Source organism: Monopterus albus, unplaced genomic scaffold (genome assembly GCF_001952655.1).
Source record: "Monopterus albus unplaced genomic scaffold, M_albus_1.0 scaffold260.1, whole genome shotgun sequence".
NCBI lineage: Eukaryota > Metazoa > Chordata > Actinopteri > Synbranchiformes > Synbranchidae > Monopterus > Monopterus albus.
The window spans coordinates 1780661-1799079 of record NW_018128140.1 but is presented as its reverse complement, the minus strand read 5'-3'; the positions used below and the strand labels follow the sequence as shown (position 1 = coordinate 1799079).

At 45.1% G+C, this 18419-nt stretch overlaps 1 protein-coding gene and 1 long non-coding RNA gene across 5 annotated transcripts in view; both read left to right on the top strand.

Annotated features, from left to right (window-relative positions):
- The first annotated feature begins 1609 nt into the window (after positions 1 to 1609).
- On the top strand, positions 1610 to 7930 carry LOC109972525 (toll-like receptor 13). Of its 2 annotated transcripts, none has more exons than XM_020621448.1 (4): positions 1610 to 1718; positions 2277 to 4832; positions 5976 to 6093; positions 6721 to 7930. In XM_020621448.1, exons 2-4 carry the CDS (start codon positions 2324 to 2326, stop codon positions 6959 to 6961), a joined length of 2868 nt encoding a protein of 955 aa, XP_020477104.1. In that variant the 5' UTR covers positions 1610 to 1718; positions 2277 to 2323; the 3' UTR covers positions 6962 to 7930. The 2 variants fall into 2 exon arrangements, with proteins under 2 accessions (XP_020477104.1, XP_020477103.1); XM_020621447.1 differs by having other exon boundaries at positions 2274 to 4832.
- Positions 7931 to 13017: 5087 nt separating this feature from the next.
- Positions 13018 to 18419, top strand: part of LOC109972570 (uncharacterized) — a 77981-nt gene continuing 72579 nt past the window's right edge. For all 3 annotated transcript variants that reach the window (XR_002276701.1, XR_002276700.1, XR_002276702.1), the window contains exon 1: positions 13018 to 13238. This is a non-coding gene — a long non-coding RNA (uncharacterized LOC109972570). The remainder of the gene's footprint in view (positions 13239 to 18419) is intronic.

Here is an 18419-nt window from a genome sequence, read left to right as displayed (position 1 = left end):
GTATCCTGATGTAGGAGTCTCCATTTTTCAGGTGAGAAAGGGAATAGTGGAGTGCAGCCACGATGGCGTCTGAGGTGGCCCTGTTGGGCCGGTAGGCATACTGCAGGGGTCCACGGTGTCCGGTATACTGCTCTGGATGTGGGCCAACATCACTCTCTCAAAACACTTCATAATGATAGGGGTGAGTGCCACTGGCCTGTAGTCATTCAGGCAGGTGACCGGGCTCTTCTTGGGAAGGGGGATGATGGTTGTAGTCTTAAAGCAGGTGGGAACGATGCTCTGGCTGAGGGAGAGGTTGAAGATGGTGGTGAGAACATCAGCCAGCTCACTGGCACATGCCCTGAGAGCCCTCCCAGGGAGGTTGTCTGGTCAGATGGTCAACCGGAAGATGGAAGTCAGATGGTCAACCGGACAGAGCCTCCGACCGCAGACGTGGAGAGACTCTCTGTTCCTCTTTTTGCCTCGGTTTTTATAGGGTTCTGGTCAGTGATTTTTGTCCCCCCATCCAACCAGATGCCGCAGTTTGCAGTTGATACCTTATTTGGCGTGCAAAAATCATATTGTTCTGAAGTATTGCATATTTTTTACTGTCAGTCCAAGCCCACTGCCCGTAACAGGCCTCTGCCCCACTGTGATCCAGCCTTGGATTCCACGTCCTCTTTTCTAGAAAACTAAACCATCTGAATACATAACAAAAATACAAGAAACTCACATCTGACTGAAATATCAAAATTCCATCATTGCTTTTTAACAGAACAATCAGAATTACACACTGATTTCACACAAAACTATCAATGCCTTAAAGTCAAAACACAGAGCTTTATATTTTGAATAGTTTACTTTGACTAAACATGGATTATCATTGATTAGACATTGATCAAACAATTATCAGTCAAATCTTTACTTTTGTGCCTGAAACATCATTTTTGTTACTTCCTCAGTATGCTGTGTGTCTCTTATCCGTGTGGCAGGCACACACAAACCTTTGCAGTTCCTCATTGAAGCAGGGATGTGTGTCTACTTCCTCTTGTGTGATGCTGTACTTTTCACTCTGTTAGATGTAAAATCACTTTTCCCCATCCTTTCAATACAACCATTTCACATTTTATTTAACACATTCACTAATGATTATTTCAAACAAAACACACATAAATCATTTTATTATCTTTACTTATTAAAAGCTTAACCTTTCTAAGCATTCTGCCACAGCATTTTAATAATAATTCCTTTGTCCTCTCCAACCTCCCCTGGAACTTCTTCTTTCTCCTCTGCCTTCTCTTCTCCTCTGCCTTCTCTGTGTCTCGGTGCTCTTTGAGGCCCGTTTTTACAGCCTTGCTGACAATGTTAAAGTCGGTGTAGGCACCCTTTAGCAACTGTGGGTGAATCCCAAATCTCTTATATGGGTCCATGTTTCCCTCACTTCTATTTTTTCCTTGCGTCATAGTGCTGCCCAAGATGCAAGGAAAATAAAAAGAGTTAGAGGAGTTCAGTGATAGTGCACTTTCTTCCTGTCAGTATCTGTTTATCAGACTGTGAACATGAGCAGTCACAGTTTTTACATTGAAGAAATAGATCAGATAAAAGAGGAAGTGAAGTGGCCGCTATTTGTCATTACGGCCATCTTGCAGCTCTGTTACTGTCGTTGAACTTTTATAGAACTGAAACTGTGTTCACTGCTGAGCTCTGATGCTTGAGACGAGACACTCTACAGAAGAGCTGTGAGTATTAGAAATATTTACATTTCTATGTTAAAATAGAACTTTTTTCCATTAAGAATTCTTTTTCTTTAAAAAAAATAATTATGGAGTAATTGTTCTTATTTTCAAAGCAGTTTGTCTTTATTTTAGAAATTTTCTAGAACACAGTCCTTTAGTTGGAGTCCAGTGTGTTAGTGTGCAGATATTCTGTTGTTTTGACGTCTCAGAGCATACGCAGCTTTTCTCGGTCATATGTGATGGGTCACTGTGGTCGATGGGACATTATGGTTTCACCATTTCTGACATTTTAAGACTCAAACTGTTCATTGACAAATTGGTTTAGAAAGGTCAGAGATTAGTTGATTAGATTAATTAGAGGTCCTGGTAGCTGGAGTTTCTGGTGTTGAAGCCAAGCTGTTCCTGGCTGTGTCTTCCTTCTAATCAGATATGAGAATGGTATTGATCTTCTCAAACATCAAAATGTCAAACTGTTCCTTACATAAATTGTTGCTGTGTAACATTTGTATCCTTGTTTTATTCCCCTGTTGTCCTATACATGTGCACACACTTGAACAGCAGTACCAGCATCAAATCTCCACCTCGCAGTAACTCGACAAACACCAGCAATGGCCCTGAAGATCAGCATGACAACAAAGAGGACACTGTACTTTGTACAGAGACCTGTTGTTGTACTTGTGTTTCTCCTGCTTCATCTGAACCCTTCTCTGGCTTATTCGCTGAAAAACTGCACCATCAGTTATTTTGACAGAACCCCGCCTGATGTGTTTTTAGACTGCACAAGTCGTAAACTTGTTACCGTCCCAGATGACATCCCCAGGAATGCAAGCATAATACACCTCTACAGCAATCTGATTGAACAGATTAGCAGGAAGGATTTTACCAACATGTCAAAGCTGAGAAGATTGGTCCTGTATTATAATCAGATTACTCACATAGAGGATGGCTCTTTCATCCATTTGGGTGCACTGACAAGACTCATTATGAGCTCTAATCATCTTACCAACCTGACAGTCAACATATTTCAGGGGCTGTCCAACCTTACCATACTTGACCTCAGTAACAACAAGATTATGTTCATTCACAATTCAGCCTTTCATTTCCTGAGCAGCTTACAAACTGTGATGCTTGATAAAAACCAGCTCCAACAAGTCAGTGATATTCAGCCCATCCTACAGCTACCTCAGCTCCAGGAGCTCAGCATTAGCTGTAATTCATTTCCATCCTTTGAGACCAAAGACCTGCTGGTGAATGTGCCCTCGGCCCTTAAGGTGTTACGTGTTTCTGGTTATAATATGGAAAACATCAGCATTACGACACCAATCTTTCCTCACCTCGAGACAATAGACATTGACTGTGTCCAACGAGACTTGAGATGGTACATACCTGACAAGACTTTACTGAAGAACATAACTCGGCTGCTCATCAGTGTGGAACCAATTCCTTTTAAAGTGATCCGAAATGTCCTGCAGAAACTCGACTCGGTGATTCATTTGAAAGTGTATTCTATAATGTCAAAGAGCAAAGGTCTCTTAGATACAGTCTGCAAAATGCCAAATCTCAGGAGTCTGGATCTGTCTAACAACAACGTTGTCAGTTTTAGTGTGAAACCTGGAACTTGCACTCAGCTCACTGAGCTTGACTTGACCAGTGATCACATAACTAAACTGTCGATCCAATCGATGAAGCGACTGAGGTCCCTGGTAGCAGAAAACAACCTCTTGACCAAAGTGCCTGATGACATAAGGACCCTCTCCTCGCTTGAGATCCTGGATCTGAGTGGGAATCAGATCTCTGAATTGGGTTGTGAGGATTTTATCAACACAACATGCCTGACTGAGCTCTGTTTGGCCACCAACTACATATCCAAACTGGACTCATGTGTCTTTCAGAATCTTTATGTTCTCAGGGTTTTAGATATGAGCCATAATCTGCTGTGGACAGTTGAGAGCACCTTCACACTCGGCCCACAGTTGCTGGAGTCCTTGGATTTGAGTGAAAACTTTGTATCATATTTTGGCAAGGGCTATTTTCAAAGTTTAGGGTCCCTCAAATATTTAGATGTGATTTCAAGTATGCCTGGATTAGTAGAACACAAGGCTTTTGATGGACTGAACAACCTGGAAAGTCTTAGTATATCTATTCCATCCGAGGTGTATTATAACTTCAGAGAATTACAGAAGTTGGCAAATCTTACAGTCTACATCACTGTTGACAGGGATTTCAGAAGTCCTCTCCCAAACTATTTTGAAGCTTTCTATCATTTAAAGTCCTTGAAAGTTTTCAAAATTATCTTCACAGGTGATAAAGTTGATTTCCCCTTTGACTTACCGTTTGAAATATTCGCGACTATGAGACATTTGGAGGAATTCACAGCTGAGAAAGTTTATAATGCTGCACCAGAACCCAAAACATTTACATTCAATCGCCGCCTCAAGAGTCTAAGCATCATTCAGAGTGATTTGTCAAATCTGAATCCAGAACTGTTCTCACCAATCCCACAGCTGCAGGTTATCAATTTCTCTAATTGTAAGATCAAGTCTTTGAACTTTCTTGCCCAGGCTCGCCTGCCTGCACTCAGATATTTGATCCTGAGAGACAATGAGCTCAGTGTAATCGGTGAGATGCTCTTCCAGTTTCTCCCTGCGCTAACATACCTGGATCTGGAAAATAACCCATTCACTTGTGACTGCTCTAACACTGGATTTATCCAGTGGGTGATAAGCAACAACCAAACTCAGGTTGCTTATGCCTATCAGTACACGTGCCCTTTTCCTGTGGTTGAACATACACGTAATTTGCTGGACTTTGACATCCAGTCATGTTGGATGGACCTTGGCTACATCTGCTTCACCTGCAGCACATGTCTGGTTGTTCTGACTCTGCTCACATCCTCCATCTACCACTTTCTGAGGTGGCAGCTAGCTTACACCTTCTACCTCTTCCTGGCCTTCCTCTATGACAGCAGGAAAAGGAAGCAGGGGGCTCCTCATCAGTACGACGCATTCGTCTCCTACAATGTTCACGATGAGGCCTGGGTTTACAGAGACATGCTGCCAGTGCTGGAAGGGGAGCAGGGTTGGAGACTCTGTCTGCACCATCGAGACTTCCAGCCAGGTACATGTCACCACTCATAACTAATAATCTGCACTCGGTGTTTGACGCTATGCAAACCCCCAAACTCACAGTGTAAGCCTTGGTTTTCCAGACAGACTTCAGCATTCAGCGAGTATGTAGTTTGAGATAGTGGGGCATTTGCAATGTCCTGTCTACAAAACAAATTGCTGTATTTACTTTATATGCTGTCTGTGGTCAAAACACACTTATTAACATAACATCTTGAAAAAGGGAAGCACACAGTACTTCAAGCTTTCATCCAAATTCTAAAAGCCCGGTTTCCATGTGTTGGAGCATTTCAGTAAAAGTCGACTGCACTGCCCAGCCAGTCTGAACTGGAGCAGATCTATTAGGGCTGTAGCTGAACCTGAATGATCCAAATAGGACAAATAGTCGACTTGTATCTAGATTTAATTTTTGTTTATAGGCCACATTATTACTGATGTGCACCGCTCCAAACATTGAATTCCTGTAGAGTAACAGCCAACTTGTCATGTCCCGTGTTTCACCTGTAAAAAATGTCATTTGGACTTGTTTCAGCAGTGACATTTAGATTTGGTCTCTGTTCATCACTGACCTTTCACTCTTGTCTTGTTCCTGTCAGAGATGCAGAACTGATAGTTTACAATTTATTTTTAAATAATATTTTATTTACCAAGGCTTTCACATCCCTTTTCTCAGTTTTCAGTGTCTGTGTGGTTACTGTATAGCTCCTTAGTGACATGGGTGATGCTTCGTCAAAAACCCTTCACAGGGTTTGAGTCACCTTCTGATTTGAGTCCAGAATTAACTTGTAGTACTTCTCAGTATCAGAGGTACTTTAATAAGCATCAGACCAATGTCAAAGGTTTGTAAAAGCTGCAGTGAGCTCTGCCTCCTCCAGCTGCAGAGAGATAACCCACTGCATGTTGGTGAAACACTGAAAAGCTGCAGATACCCTGCAGTGATGCTGATGGTAACTTTTCAAAAAATGAGTTCCTGATTTGGTACATTTCTAGCCTGTCAACTGTCACTTGTATTGACTGCAGCTAGGTGACTAATTCAGTTTCCAGGTAACTCCAGCTGAGTCTTTTTAAAAGAGCAACCCTGTGAGCCAGCAGCTGATGGCCACACAGATATACTGTGATGCTGTTGTGTCTGCAGGTAAGCCCATAATGGAAAACATCACAGACGCCATCTATGGCAGCAGGAAGACGATCTGTGTGATCAGCCATCACTACCTGCAGAGCGAGTGGTGCTCCAGAGAGATCCAGATGGCCAGGTGGGGGTGCCGCCTTTCACTGTTCTGTTTGGCTTTAAACACAGTAACAGATCTCAGTGGACTACTCAATGCAAAAAAATCAATCAGGTGTAAAAGATCAAAACAGCGAACAGCAAAGGAAAAAAAAGAAGATCAGACAGAAGAAACAGGATAAACAGCTCAGAAATAAGAGATAGGAAACGAAATAACAGGTTCTTTGCTGCTGATGCTGAGATGTCACTGAAATCCTGGGACAAATGAGACTTTGTTTTGTATTTTAAAATATACTTAAGTTTTAACTATCAAGTAAGACAATAAGGTAAATTAACAACATCCTCCTCCCCAAACCATCATATAGAGCAGGTAGTGAGGTCTCACCCAGTGTCCTACCAGCAGCAGGAGAAATGCCACAGGTCAACTGATCTCGCCGTGATGCGATGGTGCTGTGGTAAAGGTTTGGTTAGGTTGAGGAAAAGACCCCGGTTTATGTCAGGGGACCGTCATCACAGTTACACCAGTAAACACATGGTTAATGCTGTTAATGCTGATTATTGACTAAGCAGCGCCTCCCCCATGTTAAAGTCCACTTTTCTGATTCCATCCTCTGAGCGGTCTTCACGCCCTGACCTGCTCTGTCCTCTGCTGCAGCTTCCGTCTGTTTGACGAGCAGAAGGATGTGCTGATCCTGCTGTTTCTGGAGGAGATCCCGGCCCAGCAGCTGTCTCCCTACCACCGCATAAGGAAGCTGGTGAAAAGACGCACGTACCTGAGCTGGCCTCAGGCCGGCCAACACATGGGAGTTTTCTGGGAGAACGTCCGGAGAGCTCTAGAGACAGGAGACACTGCCACCGAGACCACCAACCTCCTGACTGGACCAGAGGGATGCTAAGACTGAACCTGGACCTGTGAGCTTACAGAGAAACATCCTGATCAGACTGTTTGGAAATCCTAGAAAGAAAGATGCCACTTTTAACTGCAGAACCTGCCTTAGAATCATTGTGTTCTTAAGGTTTTGTTCAGTATCACATTAATCCAGTGATGGTCTGTACATCCTTGAGTACACTGCAAACAAGACCTGCTAATAGCTAATTCAGTGTTTTTCTAATGGTGCCTATTTGTCAAAATGTCAGCAAATATAGGCCTAAAGAAATAATGTGTTTTCAGGTCTAGACCACAGCACACTCACCCGCTCATATATCTAATCTGTAATATGCCAGCAGGCAACAGAGACGTGCTGAACCAAAAGGAGGGGGAGTGTCAGGCCAATCAAAGGGGCACACGGCACCCGAAGGTGAAGGTGCTGCTGATACGCAGCCAAACTCTCACGTCAGTCTTAACACAATGCAGTTTTTCATTATTTTACATCACTGATATTTAAGTTCCAGTTTCCACTATCCGCTGTTCTTTAGCTTCATAGTTAATCAGATGTTGTGTTCAATAACAATTGACTAATGGCTTCATGTTCCTTAATAACCAGGTTGTAGTCCTGTAGAATCTAAGACTTAATGCACATTCGCATCCACCAAGGGCATAGGTTTCCTCCGGTAGGGACAAATATCTTGCCACTGTAAAATGCAGCTGTCAGCGCACTGACCAACGGCTGCCATCTCCTCCATGTCTAGGAGCATCTGAAGACTGTCTGCTCTTCTCTAACTTTCTGCTTATTGACTGTGACCCCTCCTGTAGCTTCCTGATTTCTAAGCTTATTTCCCTGCAGGTAAATTTTACAATGTCCTCCAGAGACTTGCTGATTTGCTCTAACAATAGTAAAGTTATTGAATAAACATGTTTTATAAAAGCATTTGATGGCATAACACTGCTAAAGCTTCTCTTCTTCTTCTGTTGTTTTTCATTTACTCCTTTGTAACTGTATCACAAATGTTGAAATAAACTTGATCATAATTCAGAGCCTCACTTGTTTCTTCAGTTTGTAACAGCAACACACAGTGATTTGAATTTGAAATATGATTTTTAATTATGCATTATGTGATGTTTCTTATTCTCTTACACACAAAGGTTGGGAATTGATTTGCATTAGGAAAATAACGCGCGCACACACACACGTAAAAGCTCAGAGTTGAGATAAAGACTGACTCTTCTTCATACACAGATTAAATTATGATGAAAAACACTGGTTTAACTTTGTTGCTCACACACAGAAATGGACAGGAGTGTTTATTGGTCTCATAAATTTTCATAAAATCTGATCCAGTTGGTTTGTGTGGGAAGCAAAGAGGAGGACGATGAAGAAGACTGAAAAGGTGAGGATGAGGAGAAATAGAAGGATTAAGGGAATAGAGCAGTGAGCGACAGGAGGTCTGATTAGATTCTTCCTCTGAATATGAGATGAGCCTTTTTGCAGGACTGTGATTAATGCTGCTCTAGCAACCTTCAGCAAACACAATTTAAATGACAAACATGATGCATGTGGCTGAAATGTGAATTGTTAATGTGGTTTATTAAGCTCATTCCTCGGTGTCTGTGTTGTTTTTGCAGAGCTCAGACTGCAGGGTCTGAATGGAAATGAGTGGATGTGGTAGCCTCCTGTAGCGCTGCAATGATCTTGAGCAAAGCATTTTATTCCCTCCATCAGAGGGAAGAGGAAGGGGGGGACAAGGGGACAATGCTAAAAGTGGGGGGCTTATTACTGTTCGTCAGTATTAATGGGGCAAATCGTCTGCTCTGTCCGAAACTAGGAACAACCTGATTTTTCCCTTTTAGTACCTGGTGTTAAACAGAGTCCGAGGGGCACCAGTCCTCACCAATCACCACCTGCTGCATGTTGGCGTCCATGTCAACAGAACTTTCACTCTGTGCTGTTTCCTCTCCTTATTCAAACTGACACTTCCAGAATGTATCCGGCTGTCTGCTGCCTACATAAGGAGCTAGTGTCCATACAGCTTTAAAGTGAGGACCTCCACATGTCAGCCACTTGCATGTCTGCATAGACATGGTCTGTCTGAATCACAGCATCACTGGGGCACATGCTGACTATGAACCAGCGCACTGCTGCTGATCACAACATCTGGACAGGTGTTCTGCAGACTTTCAGTCTCGCATCTGTTGCCCCCAGGTCATTTTATAACTGAGCCAAATGTCAGTCTGATCAGTTGCTGTCCGATTTGCCCTTTGAGCGGGGATCCTGGCGCCTGGTGAATCACCTGATCGATCACTGATCAGCTGGATGTCTGGCAGAAGTGTCTGCAGCTCCACGGGCTCGTTTCACACCTGGCTGCTGTCAGTGATGTGTAATAAAGTGTAGGGAGCTTGTTTGAACATTACTGCAGTGGTAGGTTTAGCATTGTAGGGTCCAGATTGAGCTGTGGTGCAGACCTGGTGCACGGTACTGCCTGCATCTTTCAGCAGCTCCTTATGAGTCACTTCATTTTCTCTGGCTGTTAATTGTGGAATCACACCTGTCTCTCTTCTTGTCACCACCGAGGAAGCAGCCGGCAGGTTCTGCCCGTGCTGATTAGAAAGTGAGGTGTTGGGTAACACATCATTTTTAGTAAATCTCACAGAGACTCTGCCCAGCGTCCAGACTAGACCATGATCAGAGGTTCCCTCAGCCACAGACTGGCTCTATGTGCTGCTGTGGACCGAGTTCGGTGTTGTTGGTAACACCACCTGCGTGTGTGGAGGTGACCGGTTAAGAGAGGTGGAGCGTGCACATACACCACAGAACCAGAACTTCATCTCCCTTCCTACCTGCCAGCCTGTTAGGTTATTATCACACAGATTCTGAGTTGATGTCCTCTCTGGGAAAACAATAACACTCATACACATCGACTGTCCTCAGGAAGCCTGTAGAAAAACTCGTGTCTGTAAATGTTTCAGTAGCTCAGAATCACTTTAGCACATTACATGGTTAAATTGTTTGTTTGTACTGAAACTCGAGGCACCACTTTCTTCAGGTAAACACAGTTTTCACCTTGTTTGCTCCGTCAGACTCGAGGGGGGATTGTCAGGGACAGAGTTTGTTACTGAGGAACTCACATCTGTTAAGTCAGAGCGCTCCAGCTGTTCCTGGCCGATTACTCTTACTGATTAATTCACCAAAGACTCGTTTTCATGAAAGTCTATGCTCAGCATCTGGTGTGTGTGTGTGTGTGTTACATAAAACCATTCATTCTGATGAAGTGCCATATGGACCATACTTCCTGGTTCTCACCTCTCAGTTGTGTATGAGCTGCTCTCACACTCAGGTGTTATGAGCTGGATACATTTCAGAAACCCAGTGTGCACCTTCAGTACAGAGGTCAAATCATTTCCTCTGTTGTTCCTTGGTGTGCTCCAATGGGAGCACTCTGCTGAAGCTTTTCCTTTTACTGCTCATCCTGAGTGTTTTTATGACAGTGGCTGCTGTGATTCAGTGTCTGTGTTTGTGCAGCCAGTAAAGTTTCAGCCCTGAGGGGTTGAACGGCTCTGATTTATTGTTTCGATACCGACGGGAGCGTCGGCTTAAAGCTGCCAAAGTCGCTGGGTGGAATGGAAACGCTCATACATTTATTTATTTCATGCATTTCATTCTGCTCAGCGTCAGCCAGGCTGCACCGCTGCTGTTTAATATTTGAGCCCTATTTATGCGCTGGATTCTGCTGTTTACATCTGGAGGAGATCAGACTCCAGCCTGGGATGATACTGCTGCTTTTTATCAAGCTAAGCAGCAAATTCTAAGAAGACCAGCAAAATCAACAGTAAAGAGCTGGATGTTTAGAAAAGCTATAGTTTACTGCTGAGTTGGCACCAGGGTTGATTGAACTGCTATGGTTTCGATTGTTTTTGATGTGACACAATATCAAGAGCTGTTGCATTGTTTTTAGCTCCACATCAAATCACACGCTTGATTTCTGGAAGGTTCCTCTCATCCACCCATTTCCTGGTATCCAAGCTGTGCTCACCAACCTAAAACTCAAACTGTGGCTCCATATGTAGCTGCAGGAAGGCGCTGGCACGATGATGGACCTGTAGCGTGGACATCAGAGACAACAGAGCCACTCTGTCCACATGGGGCTCATGAGGAGGACTCCTCCAGGGTCCGTCTCTTCCTCTGAAAGTCTTTCAGAATGTAAACACAGCGAGTCCTGCTTATGTAAAGTCGTGGGCTGCACCTTCGCCTGCACCTGCTGCTGTGTCTCCACTCAGTATTTCATTGTAAATGTGGACAAGTGTTCTGTAGAGAACTGGAGAGAAGATGCAGACATCACAGTTTAATCAGGCACACAGGAGCACTAACTCAAGCACAATCAAAAGCTTATTTCCCCAGACATCAGCCGTTCTCATATCCTGTAATTTGTTGTTTTTCATAAACTGTGAGAGGAGGAGGAGGAGGAGGAGGAAAAGGAGGAGACAAACAGACAGGAAGACCTGAAGACAGACGGATGGAGAGGCTACTGATTACAGAGGGGATTTGGTTCCTAATCCCAGCGCTGCGTGTGAGGCATCTCCTTCACTTTTCTTTTTCTACTTTGGTCTAATTATCCTGCAGAGAAACAAAGTCAATTTGTCAGCCGGAAATTTAATTGAAGTTTCTTGGTGGAAATCATTTTACAACCACAGAGGGCACACAGGAGGGAACTGCCTTCTTATTATTAGCAGTAGTGGTTTTAGCACTCACACTGACAGTAATTGCTGGAGAGATTCGACACACTAATTGTACACAGTATACTTGTCTTTATAGCCCATTCTTTTTATAGTTACATGAGCTCGACAGACTTTACTGTAGGAAAGGAGCAGATTATAGGTGCTGTCCCACTGCACTGTTGCACAGAGACAGAGTACAGCTGCCTCACGTGTTAACATTCCGTTTGACTTGTTTTCGAGATCTTTGTGCAGCCGTGATGTAAAAGCAGATCACTGGATATGTCATTATAACCAAGGCTACATACGTTTGGTACTCTTAACTGGACGGCACTCAGGGAGTGAGTCTTCTAAAACCAATCAGCAATTAATGAATGAATTCACCTTGACAGACATCTGCAGCAGGAGAGTTCCCCCACACCTGCGACACACTGCGGTGGAGGTGGTCTTCATAAAAGCTGACCCGGTCAGCCTGTGTCACACTGCGGTGGAGGTGGTCTTCATAAAAGTTGACCCGGTCAGCCTGTGTCAGTACCACAGCTCACCTTCTTCTCACCGAGCGAGTCTGTGTTGTGTTGTATGGCACAGTCTGCTCCTAACTGTAATCATGATATGGAAACATTTTTGTAATTCTGAGTTGTATAAACAAAAACAAACTCTGTGAGTTTTAGTTCAGCATTATTTTTATTTTCAGCTGTGACACTTTCTACTGGGTTTGTTGTTTTTAATCCTGTAATTATGGTGCTGTCATTTGACCACTACTGGAGCTGGTGTGAGACTCTGTTTATACGTTCTTTTACGTATTGTAGCGTTGAGGGGACAGACACTCAGCAGGACCCCCCAGCATGCCCCTCTGGGAGGGCTGTATATGGTTATGGGCTGGCAGGATTGTTCATGTGTTCAGTGTGTGCCCTGAAAAAAAGAGCAACTCTGGTCTCTGTATATCAGTTTTTAACTTGGTGAGACAAACATTACAAAGAAAGAAGGCTCCTGTTGTAGCTTCATTCTAGGTTATTTACAGAACAGGAAACAACACTGATGCTATTGTTGTTTACCTTTTTGATCATGCTCATCTAAGTTTTAGCTAAATGTTGTCTTTGATTTTAAACAAGTTCATGCTGGGAACATGTTTCATTGTTTGACACTTTGAATAAGAAAAAGAAAAGATGACAACAAACTACAAAGAGCCCAGCTGTTACCTTTACATACTAACATTACTAATTGGCTATAGTCATTTATTGTGTTTGGAGAAACATGCACGTCTAATTAAAGGGGGCGGGGTCAGGTGGCTGCCCAGTCCTCTGATTGGCTGCGGCCCTGCTATGATAATGAGGGGTGTGGCCCACAGCCGGGGACGCTGCTCTTCTGAGAGTCGCCTCACTGTGCCGTTTGGACCTGTGCGCCACGCGTACGCGCTTTCTCTTGGTGGATTTATGTCTGCTCTGGGCCGGAGGAGGATTTTCCTACCACTTTGGTCCCGTTTTGTGGAAATAAGCGGAGCTGTTGTGGATTAATGGGACTGCGCTCGGGTTGCGCGAAGACTCAGGGGAGTCCGGATTCCGTCTGTCTCGCGTCTCTGTGGAAAGGTGAGTTTGTTCTTCTGGCGTTTTCCTGCAGGAGACCCTGCGGCTCTGCTTCTCCCGGAGGTTCACTGTATGCATGCGTGTATGTGTCCCCGATACTTGTGGTTTTGGGGCGTGTGCGTGTTTATGCATGAGGGAAGAGGATGCACAGGTTCGGACTGTGCGCGTGTTTGGATGTGTTTGTGTGTCCGTTGCTGTGTGTTTGTCAGCTGTGACTGATGGCTGTCAGTGTTTCGGAGGCTTCACTAACTCCAGTCACCTTCCTTTGTGCTGACGGACGGACTCTTCGGGCTCTGCGGGACCGAGGCTGTCTTGATGAAACCCCCCGTGAGGGCTGCTCCTCATGCACAGAGAAAACCTCCGCGCCTTTGTTAAATGCAGAGTTAGAACCCCCGGAGCTGCAGAATAGAGGCTTCTCCACTTGTCGCCGAGCTCCGGGAGCACGTCTTTGTCCTGTCCCTCGTTTAAGGGTTCATTTTTAGGGTGAATGCCAGAGAAAGACTGATAACAGGGCTGTGTCGTTCTCGATCTTTGGGATCCCGAGTCCAGTCCCATAGTGCTAATACCCGCCATACGGATCCGGTTCTGGTTCTGGTATTCAGTACCAGTGAGGTGATGTTGACAGCCAGTGGCCTCACAAGTCCATAGCTGCCATTTATTTAATTGTTGTGCAATTTGTTGATATTTTACATGAAGTGCTGAATATGTTTACTCATAAAATGTCAAATAATGAGACTGGCCCTTCACTGGTTCCCAGAGTCCAGAGTGGCCTCTGCAAACGGGTCCACAACTCAGGACGGTTTACTGCCCCATGTGACAAAGGAAAAGCAGAAAAACTTCAGTTGTAAGAAGCTGGGAGAGTAAATCTGTGGCTTTGCCTTCAGAAGGAGCAGTCAATGTGAGCCAGTTGATTAATCATGTCCTGATCTTTTAGCAGAAGCAGCTGCCGGGGCCGGGACCAGGACTGATCCATTAGTTCACTTATGGCAGAATGTGTTCCTCGTTTTTTAACAAGCTGCTGTTCTCAGAGTAAACCAACAAAAGAATCTGGCTTAGAGATGCCAGGACTGATCCATTAGTTCACTTATGACAGAATGTGTTCCTGGTTCTTTAACAAGCTGCTGTTCTCGGAGTAAACCAACAAAAGAATCGGGCTTAGAGATTAATCGGATATTTAGTCGATATCGATCGATCAGAATCCTCCCTGATAAGTCGGCACAGTGATGTTGACAACTGCAGGACGTTCGGTCCGATGTGGTTCCTGTTCAAAGCTGCCATTAAAGGCAGAAGTTAATCAGCTGCAGTGTGGTCAGCCGTCTGTCCGGCTGCTCTGGTGTCTGTGCAGGGAAACTGAATGGTTGTGGCTTTTTCTCTGCTGGTTTGACAGAACACACTAGTTGTTGTTTTTTTTTTTTCTTCTGATTTCTGTACAGGATGATTCAGTTTTACTAATTCACTCGGTGTCCTGCATTATGATGTGAAGCTGGTTCTCCTTTTTGCCGTGTTAAAAACCAGGGTGATAATTGAGTTAAAACCAGGTGTAGAACTGATAGACAGGCCTGTCTGCATGTCTGTCCTCGCTCCTGCACAAACAGAGATGGTGGAGGACTCTGCTTTCCTGGTGCTGATGCTGGATTGTCTCTTCAAACGTGTTTTCTTCTGTGTCTGTCCAAACTGTGGAGAGGTCCGACAGCAAGCCTGGAAAAGCCATGTTAGCCCTCCCACAGTTTTCCAATGTGAGTCCCTCCACTGGGTCCTCTGATAGGACTGATCAGGATTTAGGATACATCCTCACTGTGAACAACCCCAATGATCCTTAAGTGGCTTTGACTGGGCTCTGGTTGGTCCCAGCATTGCTTGGTTTGATCAGTCTGAACAGTGAATGTATGATGCTGCAGGAGGAAAGAGAGCAGTCAGTCTGAAGGTCGTCCTGCTGCAGCTGGGGGTGTTATCACAGGACAGAGACAGCAGTGAGGCTCAGTCGGTGAAACACGGCCGTCACCATGGGAAGGACAGCGTCTTGCCAATTAGCCACCAGCTATGAGCAGTAAATTGAATTATTAATGTCAGCAGTGATGCTGTTTGTCGTCAGAGTCACAGTGAGGCTGCACGCAGGCGGCCGTGGTCTGATCAGAAATACCAGTCTGATTTAGTGAAGGCAGCCTGTGTTCGTAGATGCAGCACCAGACTCAGGATCATGCAGGTTAAACGCACATTTCCCACGACCCACATGGTAAATAGCTTTTACAGCCTGGGTGATCTGTGTTTAAAGCCTGAGATAAACTTTTACGAGGTATCGTCACATCTGATGAGGAGCAGCTGACGGAGAGTTATACGAGCTGAAAACATAAAATATAATCCCCTGGTGAAAAAATCTTGTAAAGGCTGTAAAATCATGCATGTGCTGTAAACGCTACAGTTACTCATATTCAGCTGAAGCTGGAGATGGGGTAGTAGGTGGAGGTTGGTAACATCAACATGACTGTTCAGTGCACATTTACATGTGATAGACTGTCACATCATCATTACACAGCTCCACAGAGGACTGAGCGACCAGCTGGCTTTGATAAATGGATGAGTTGCGTCGTCTGTGACGTGTCGGAGAGAGGGAGTGGGCCCCAGCTGCAGCTCCAGCATCTGGCGGCATCCTGTGGCACACTGTCCTATGGAAAGTTATTGTGCGTAGGTGGAGCCGCACCCCCCAGGCGGCCTCCTGCTGAGACCAGTGTTAACACGCAGTGCACCGATGCAGGCTGGTGCATTTCTGCTTCTTGACTTGGAGGTGTGAGAAGTTGTCTTTGTTTAACTCGGAATAGAAAACAGGATGCACGCCCACACCTCAGCCCACACCCACAGTCTGGACTCGGCCCCCTGTCGTTCACTTCTGACCGTGTGAAGGTGTCACCATTGGAATGTTTCTTTGTGTCGCTCCATGAGCACCTGGCCCACAGACCCGTCACAGAGCGGCCCAGCACCCGGCTGCCTGCCCGCTGCTGACCGTCCATTGTGCGCTAACCCTGGGGTGCATTTGGACACAATAACCTGCGAGTCCCCGGTGGGTGTGCGGCGAGGAGGAGGAAGTGCAGAGAGAATGATGTTATTCAGCATAGGAAGATTAGCCGCGTCACTGTGAAAGCCTTGAACTGTCATCAGCCATTCTGTTGTCAGTACAAATCTGTGCCGCGGGACTCGCCTTTTGTTCTAATCCTGTGTGTGTGTGTGTGTGTGTGTGTGTGTGTGTGTGTGTGAGACCGAGGAGACAGACAGGAGCACTGCCGCTGTGCTGATGTGGCCGAGCTGCAGGAAACCGGCCAGCATTTCCAAATAATAATCTCATGTTAAGACACAGCCCTGTCCTACCTCTCCGGCATGTTCTCTCTTTGCCTTGTCTCCAAGCAGGAGAGGAAGACAGGGAGGTGAAACACTGCAATTTGTGTTTGTTTCTTTAAACCTCTCAGATTGTGGCTTTCACCCAAGTTGATTAACAGGACCCTGACTAGTGGGGCTGCAACTACACATCACTGTCAGTCATCTGTTTTCCTGCTCAGTCGTCTGTGAGGCAGCAACATGGGCCTCCAAAGTGCTGTCCCCGACCTCGTGGTCTGCCCCATGCAGCAGTCCGAAGCAAAACGTAATTCATCTAGTTTTGTGATTTTAGACAGCATTTGGCATTCAGACTAAACAGTAACTGTGGTTAAAATGATGGCCACAGTAGTCCCCACCTACATTTTTTTGACCAACTGATTGGTGCTAGTCATTGTAGCTGCTGCTGATGTTTAGCCTATCAAGCAAAAATGGTTCCTTGTTCTCGCTCGGAGCAGGTGACTAGGCTCGCGTTTGAGGCTAAACACTGAACCCCAGTTTGTTCTTGTGAAAAGAACAACCCTCAGTATTTCCCATGGGCCACTCGGTCTGCAGCCTGGAAAAACAACCTGTGTCCAGACGTCCTCCAACATACGGTATAATCCACTTCTCTGTTCATCTGTATCTCTAATATTTTCATGTTCCCACAGCCTGATGGTGTCTGTTCGCTCTGTGTAGACTGTTCAATCCTACAGATGGAGGTGTTTGGCATCTCAAAGTCAGATGTTTGTGTGATATTCCTTTAAATTCCCTGAATGTGTGAACACGGCTCGGTGCAGTAACAGGTGGCGGTCTGATGGCGCGTGCAGCAGCCTCAGCGCCGGCCCCGCTCCGTCCTCAGAGTCAGGCGTGAAGGCCAAATCGCAGCTGTAATCGCCCTGAAAATATGACTCCTGTCCTGAAGGCACAGGCTGTGCAGGCAGACCTCGCCACCTTGCCTCGGCCTGATATCAAGCTGTAATTGTATTTGACTGTGGCTCTGACAGATAAAGTGCTTCCACCATAAACACTGGGCCCTGTGCTGCAGGTGCTGGCTGAGCTGGTTTGCTCTGCATAAATCTGCTGTCTCCCTCCATCGTCTGGGCTTTGCTCTTCTTCCAAGCTTCCTGTCGGATTTTCTTGGTGAAATCTGGAGATGAGACGGGGCGAGAGGCTGTCAATCCACTCTGACATCACTTCCTTCCTCCTTTGAGCAAGGCAGCACTGCAGCGGAGGAGCAGACAGTCACATCAGCATAATACCAAAAATAGATTTTTACAAAATAAAAGCATAACAGTAAAAGATGTTGGATACAATTTTACAAAATAAAAGCCCCAAAGTAGTGAAAAATGGCTTTTTACAAAATAAAAGCCCACCAGTAAATGGTAAAACCTGGTGGTTTAAAAAAATGAACAAATGAGTGAGTTGATAATCCTGTAAATATCAAACGGGTCTAAAACTGGAATAGTACTTCCACTTTTTAAAATATTCACAAATTATGCAAAACCAAATGACAGAGTATTACTCGGATGTAATCAGTCCTCAAGGAGATGCACAGTGGGCTATGGGGAGTAGCACTGATTGTAAACGTTGTTTACAGGAAAACTCCACTGGGTGCCTTTTACTCTGAACTTCTAGGATCTTCTGAATCTGACATGAATCACAAGGTTTGTTACGCTCTAAACTGTCGTTTATGATAAATCGATAACTTGATCCTCTGCAGTCAACATGGTCCCACGTCCATGCTCGTCAGGCTCACGTGAGGTCCTGCTGTGCAGACACACTACGTGTTGTTTGTGGTACTGTGTGTGTGTGTGTGTGTGTGTGGGTGGGTGTGTGTGG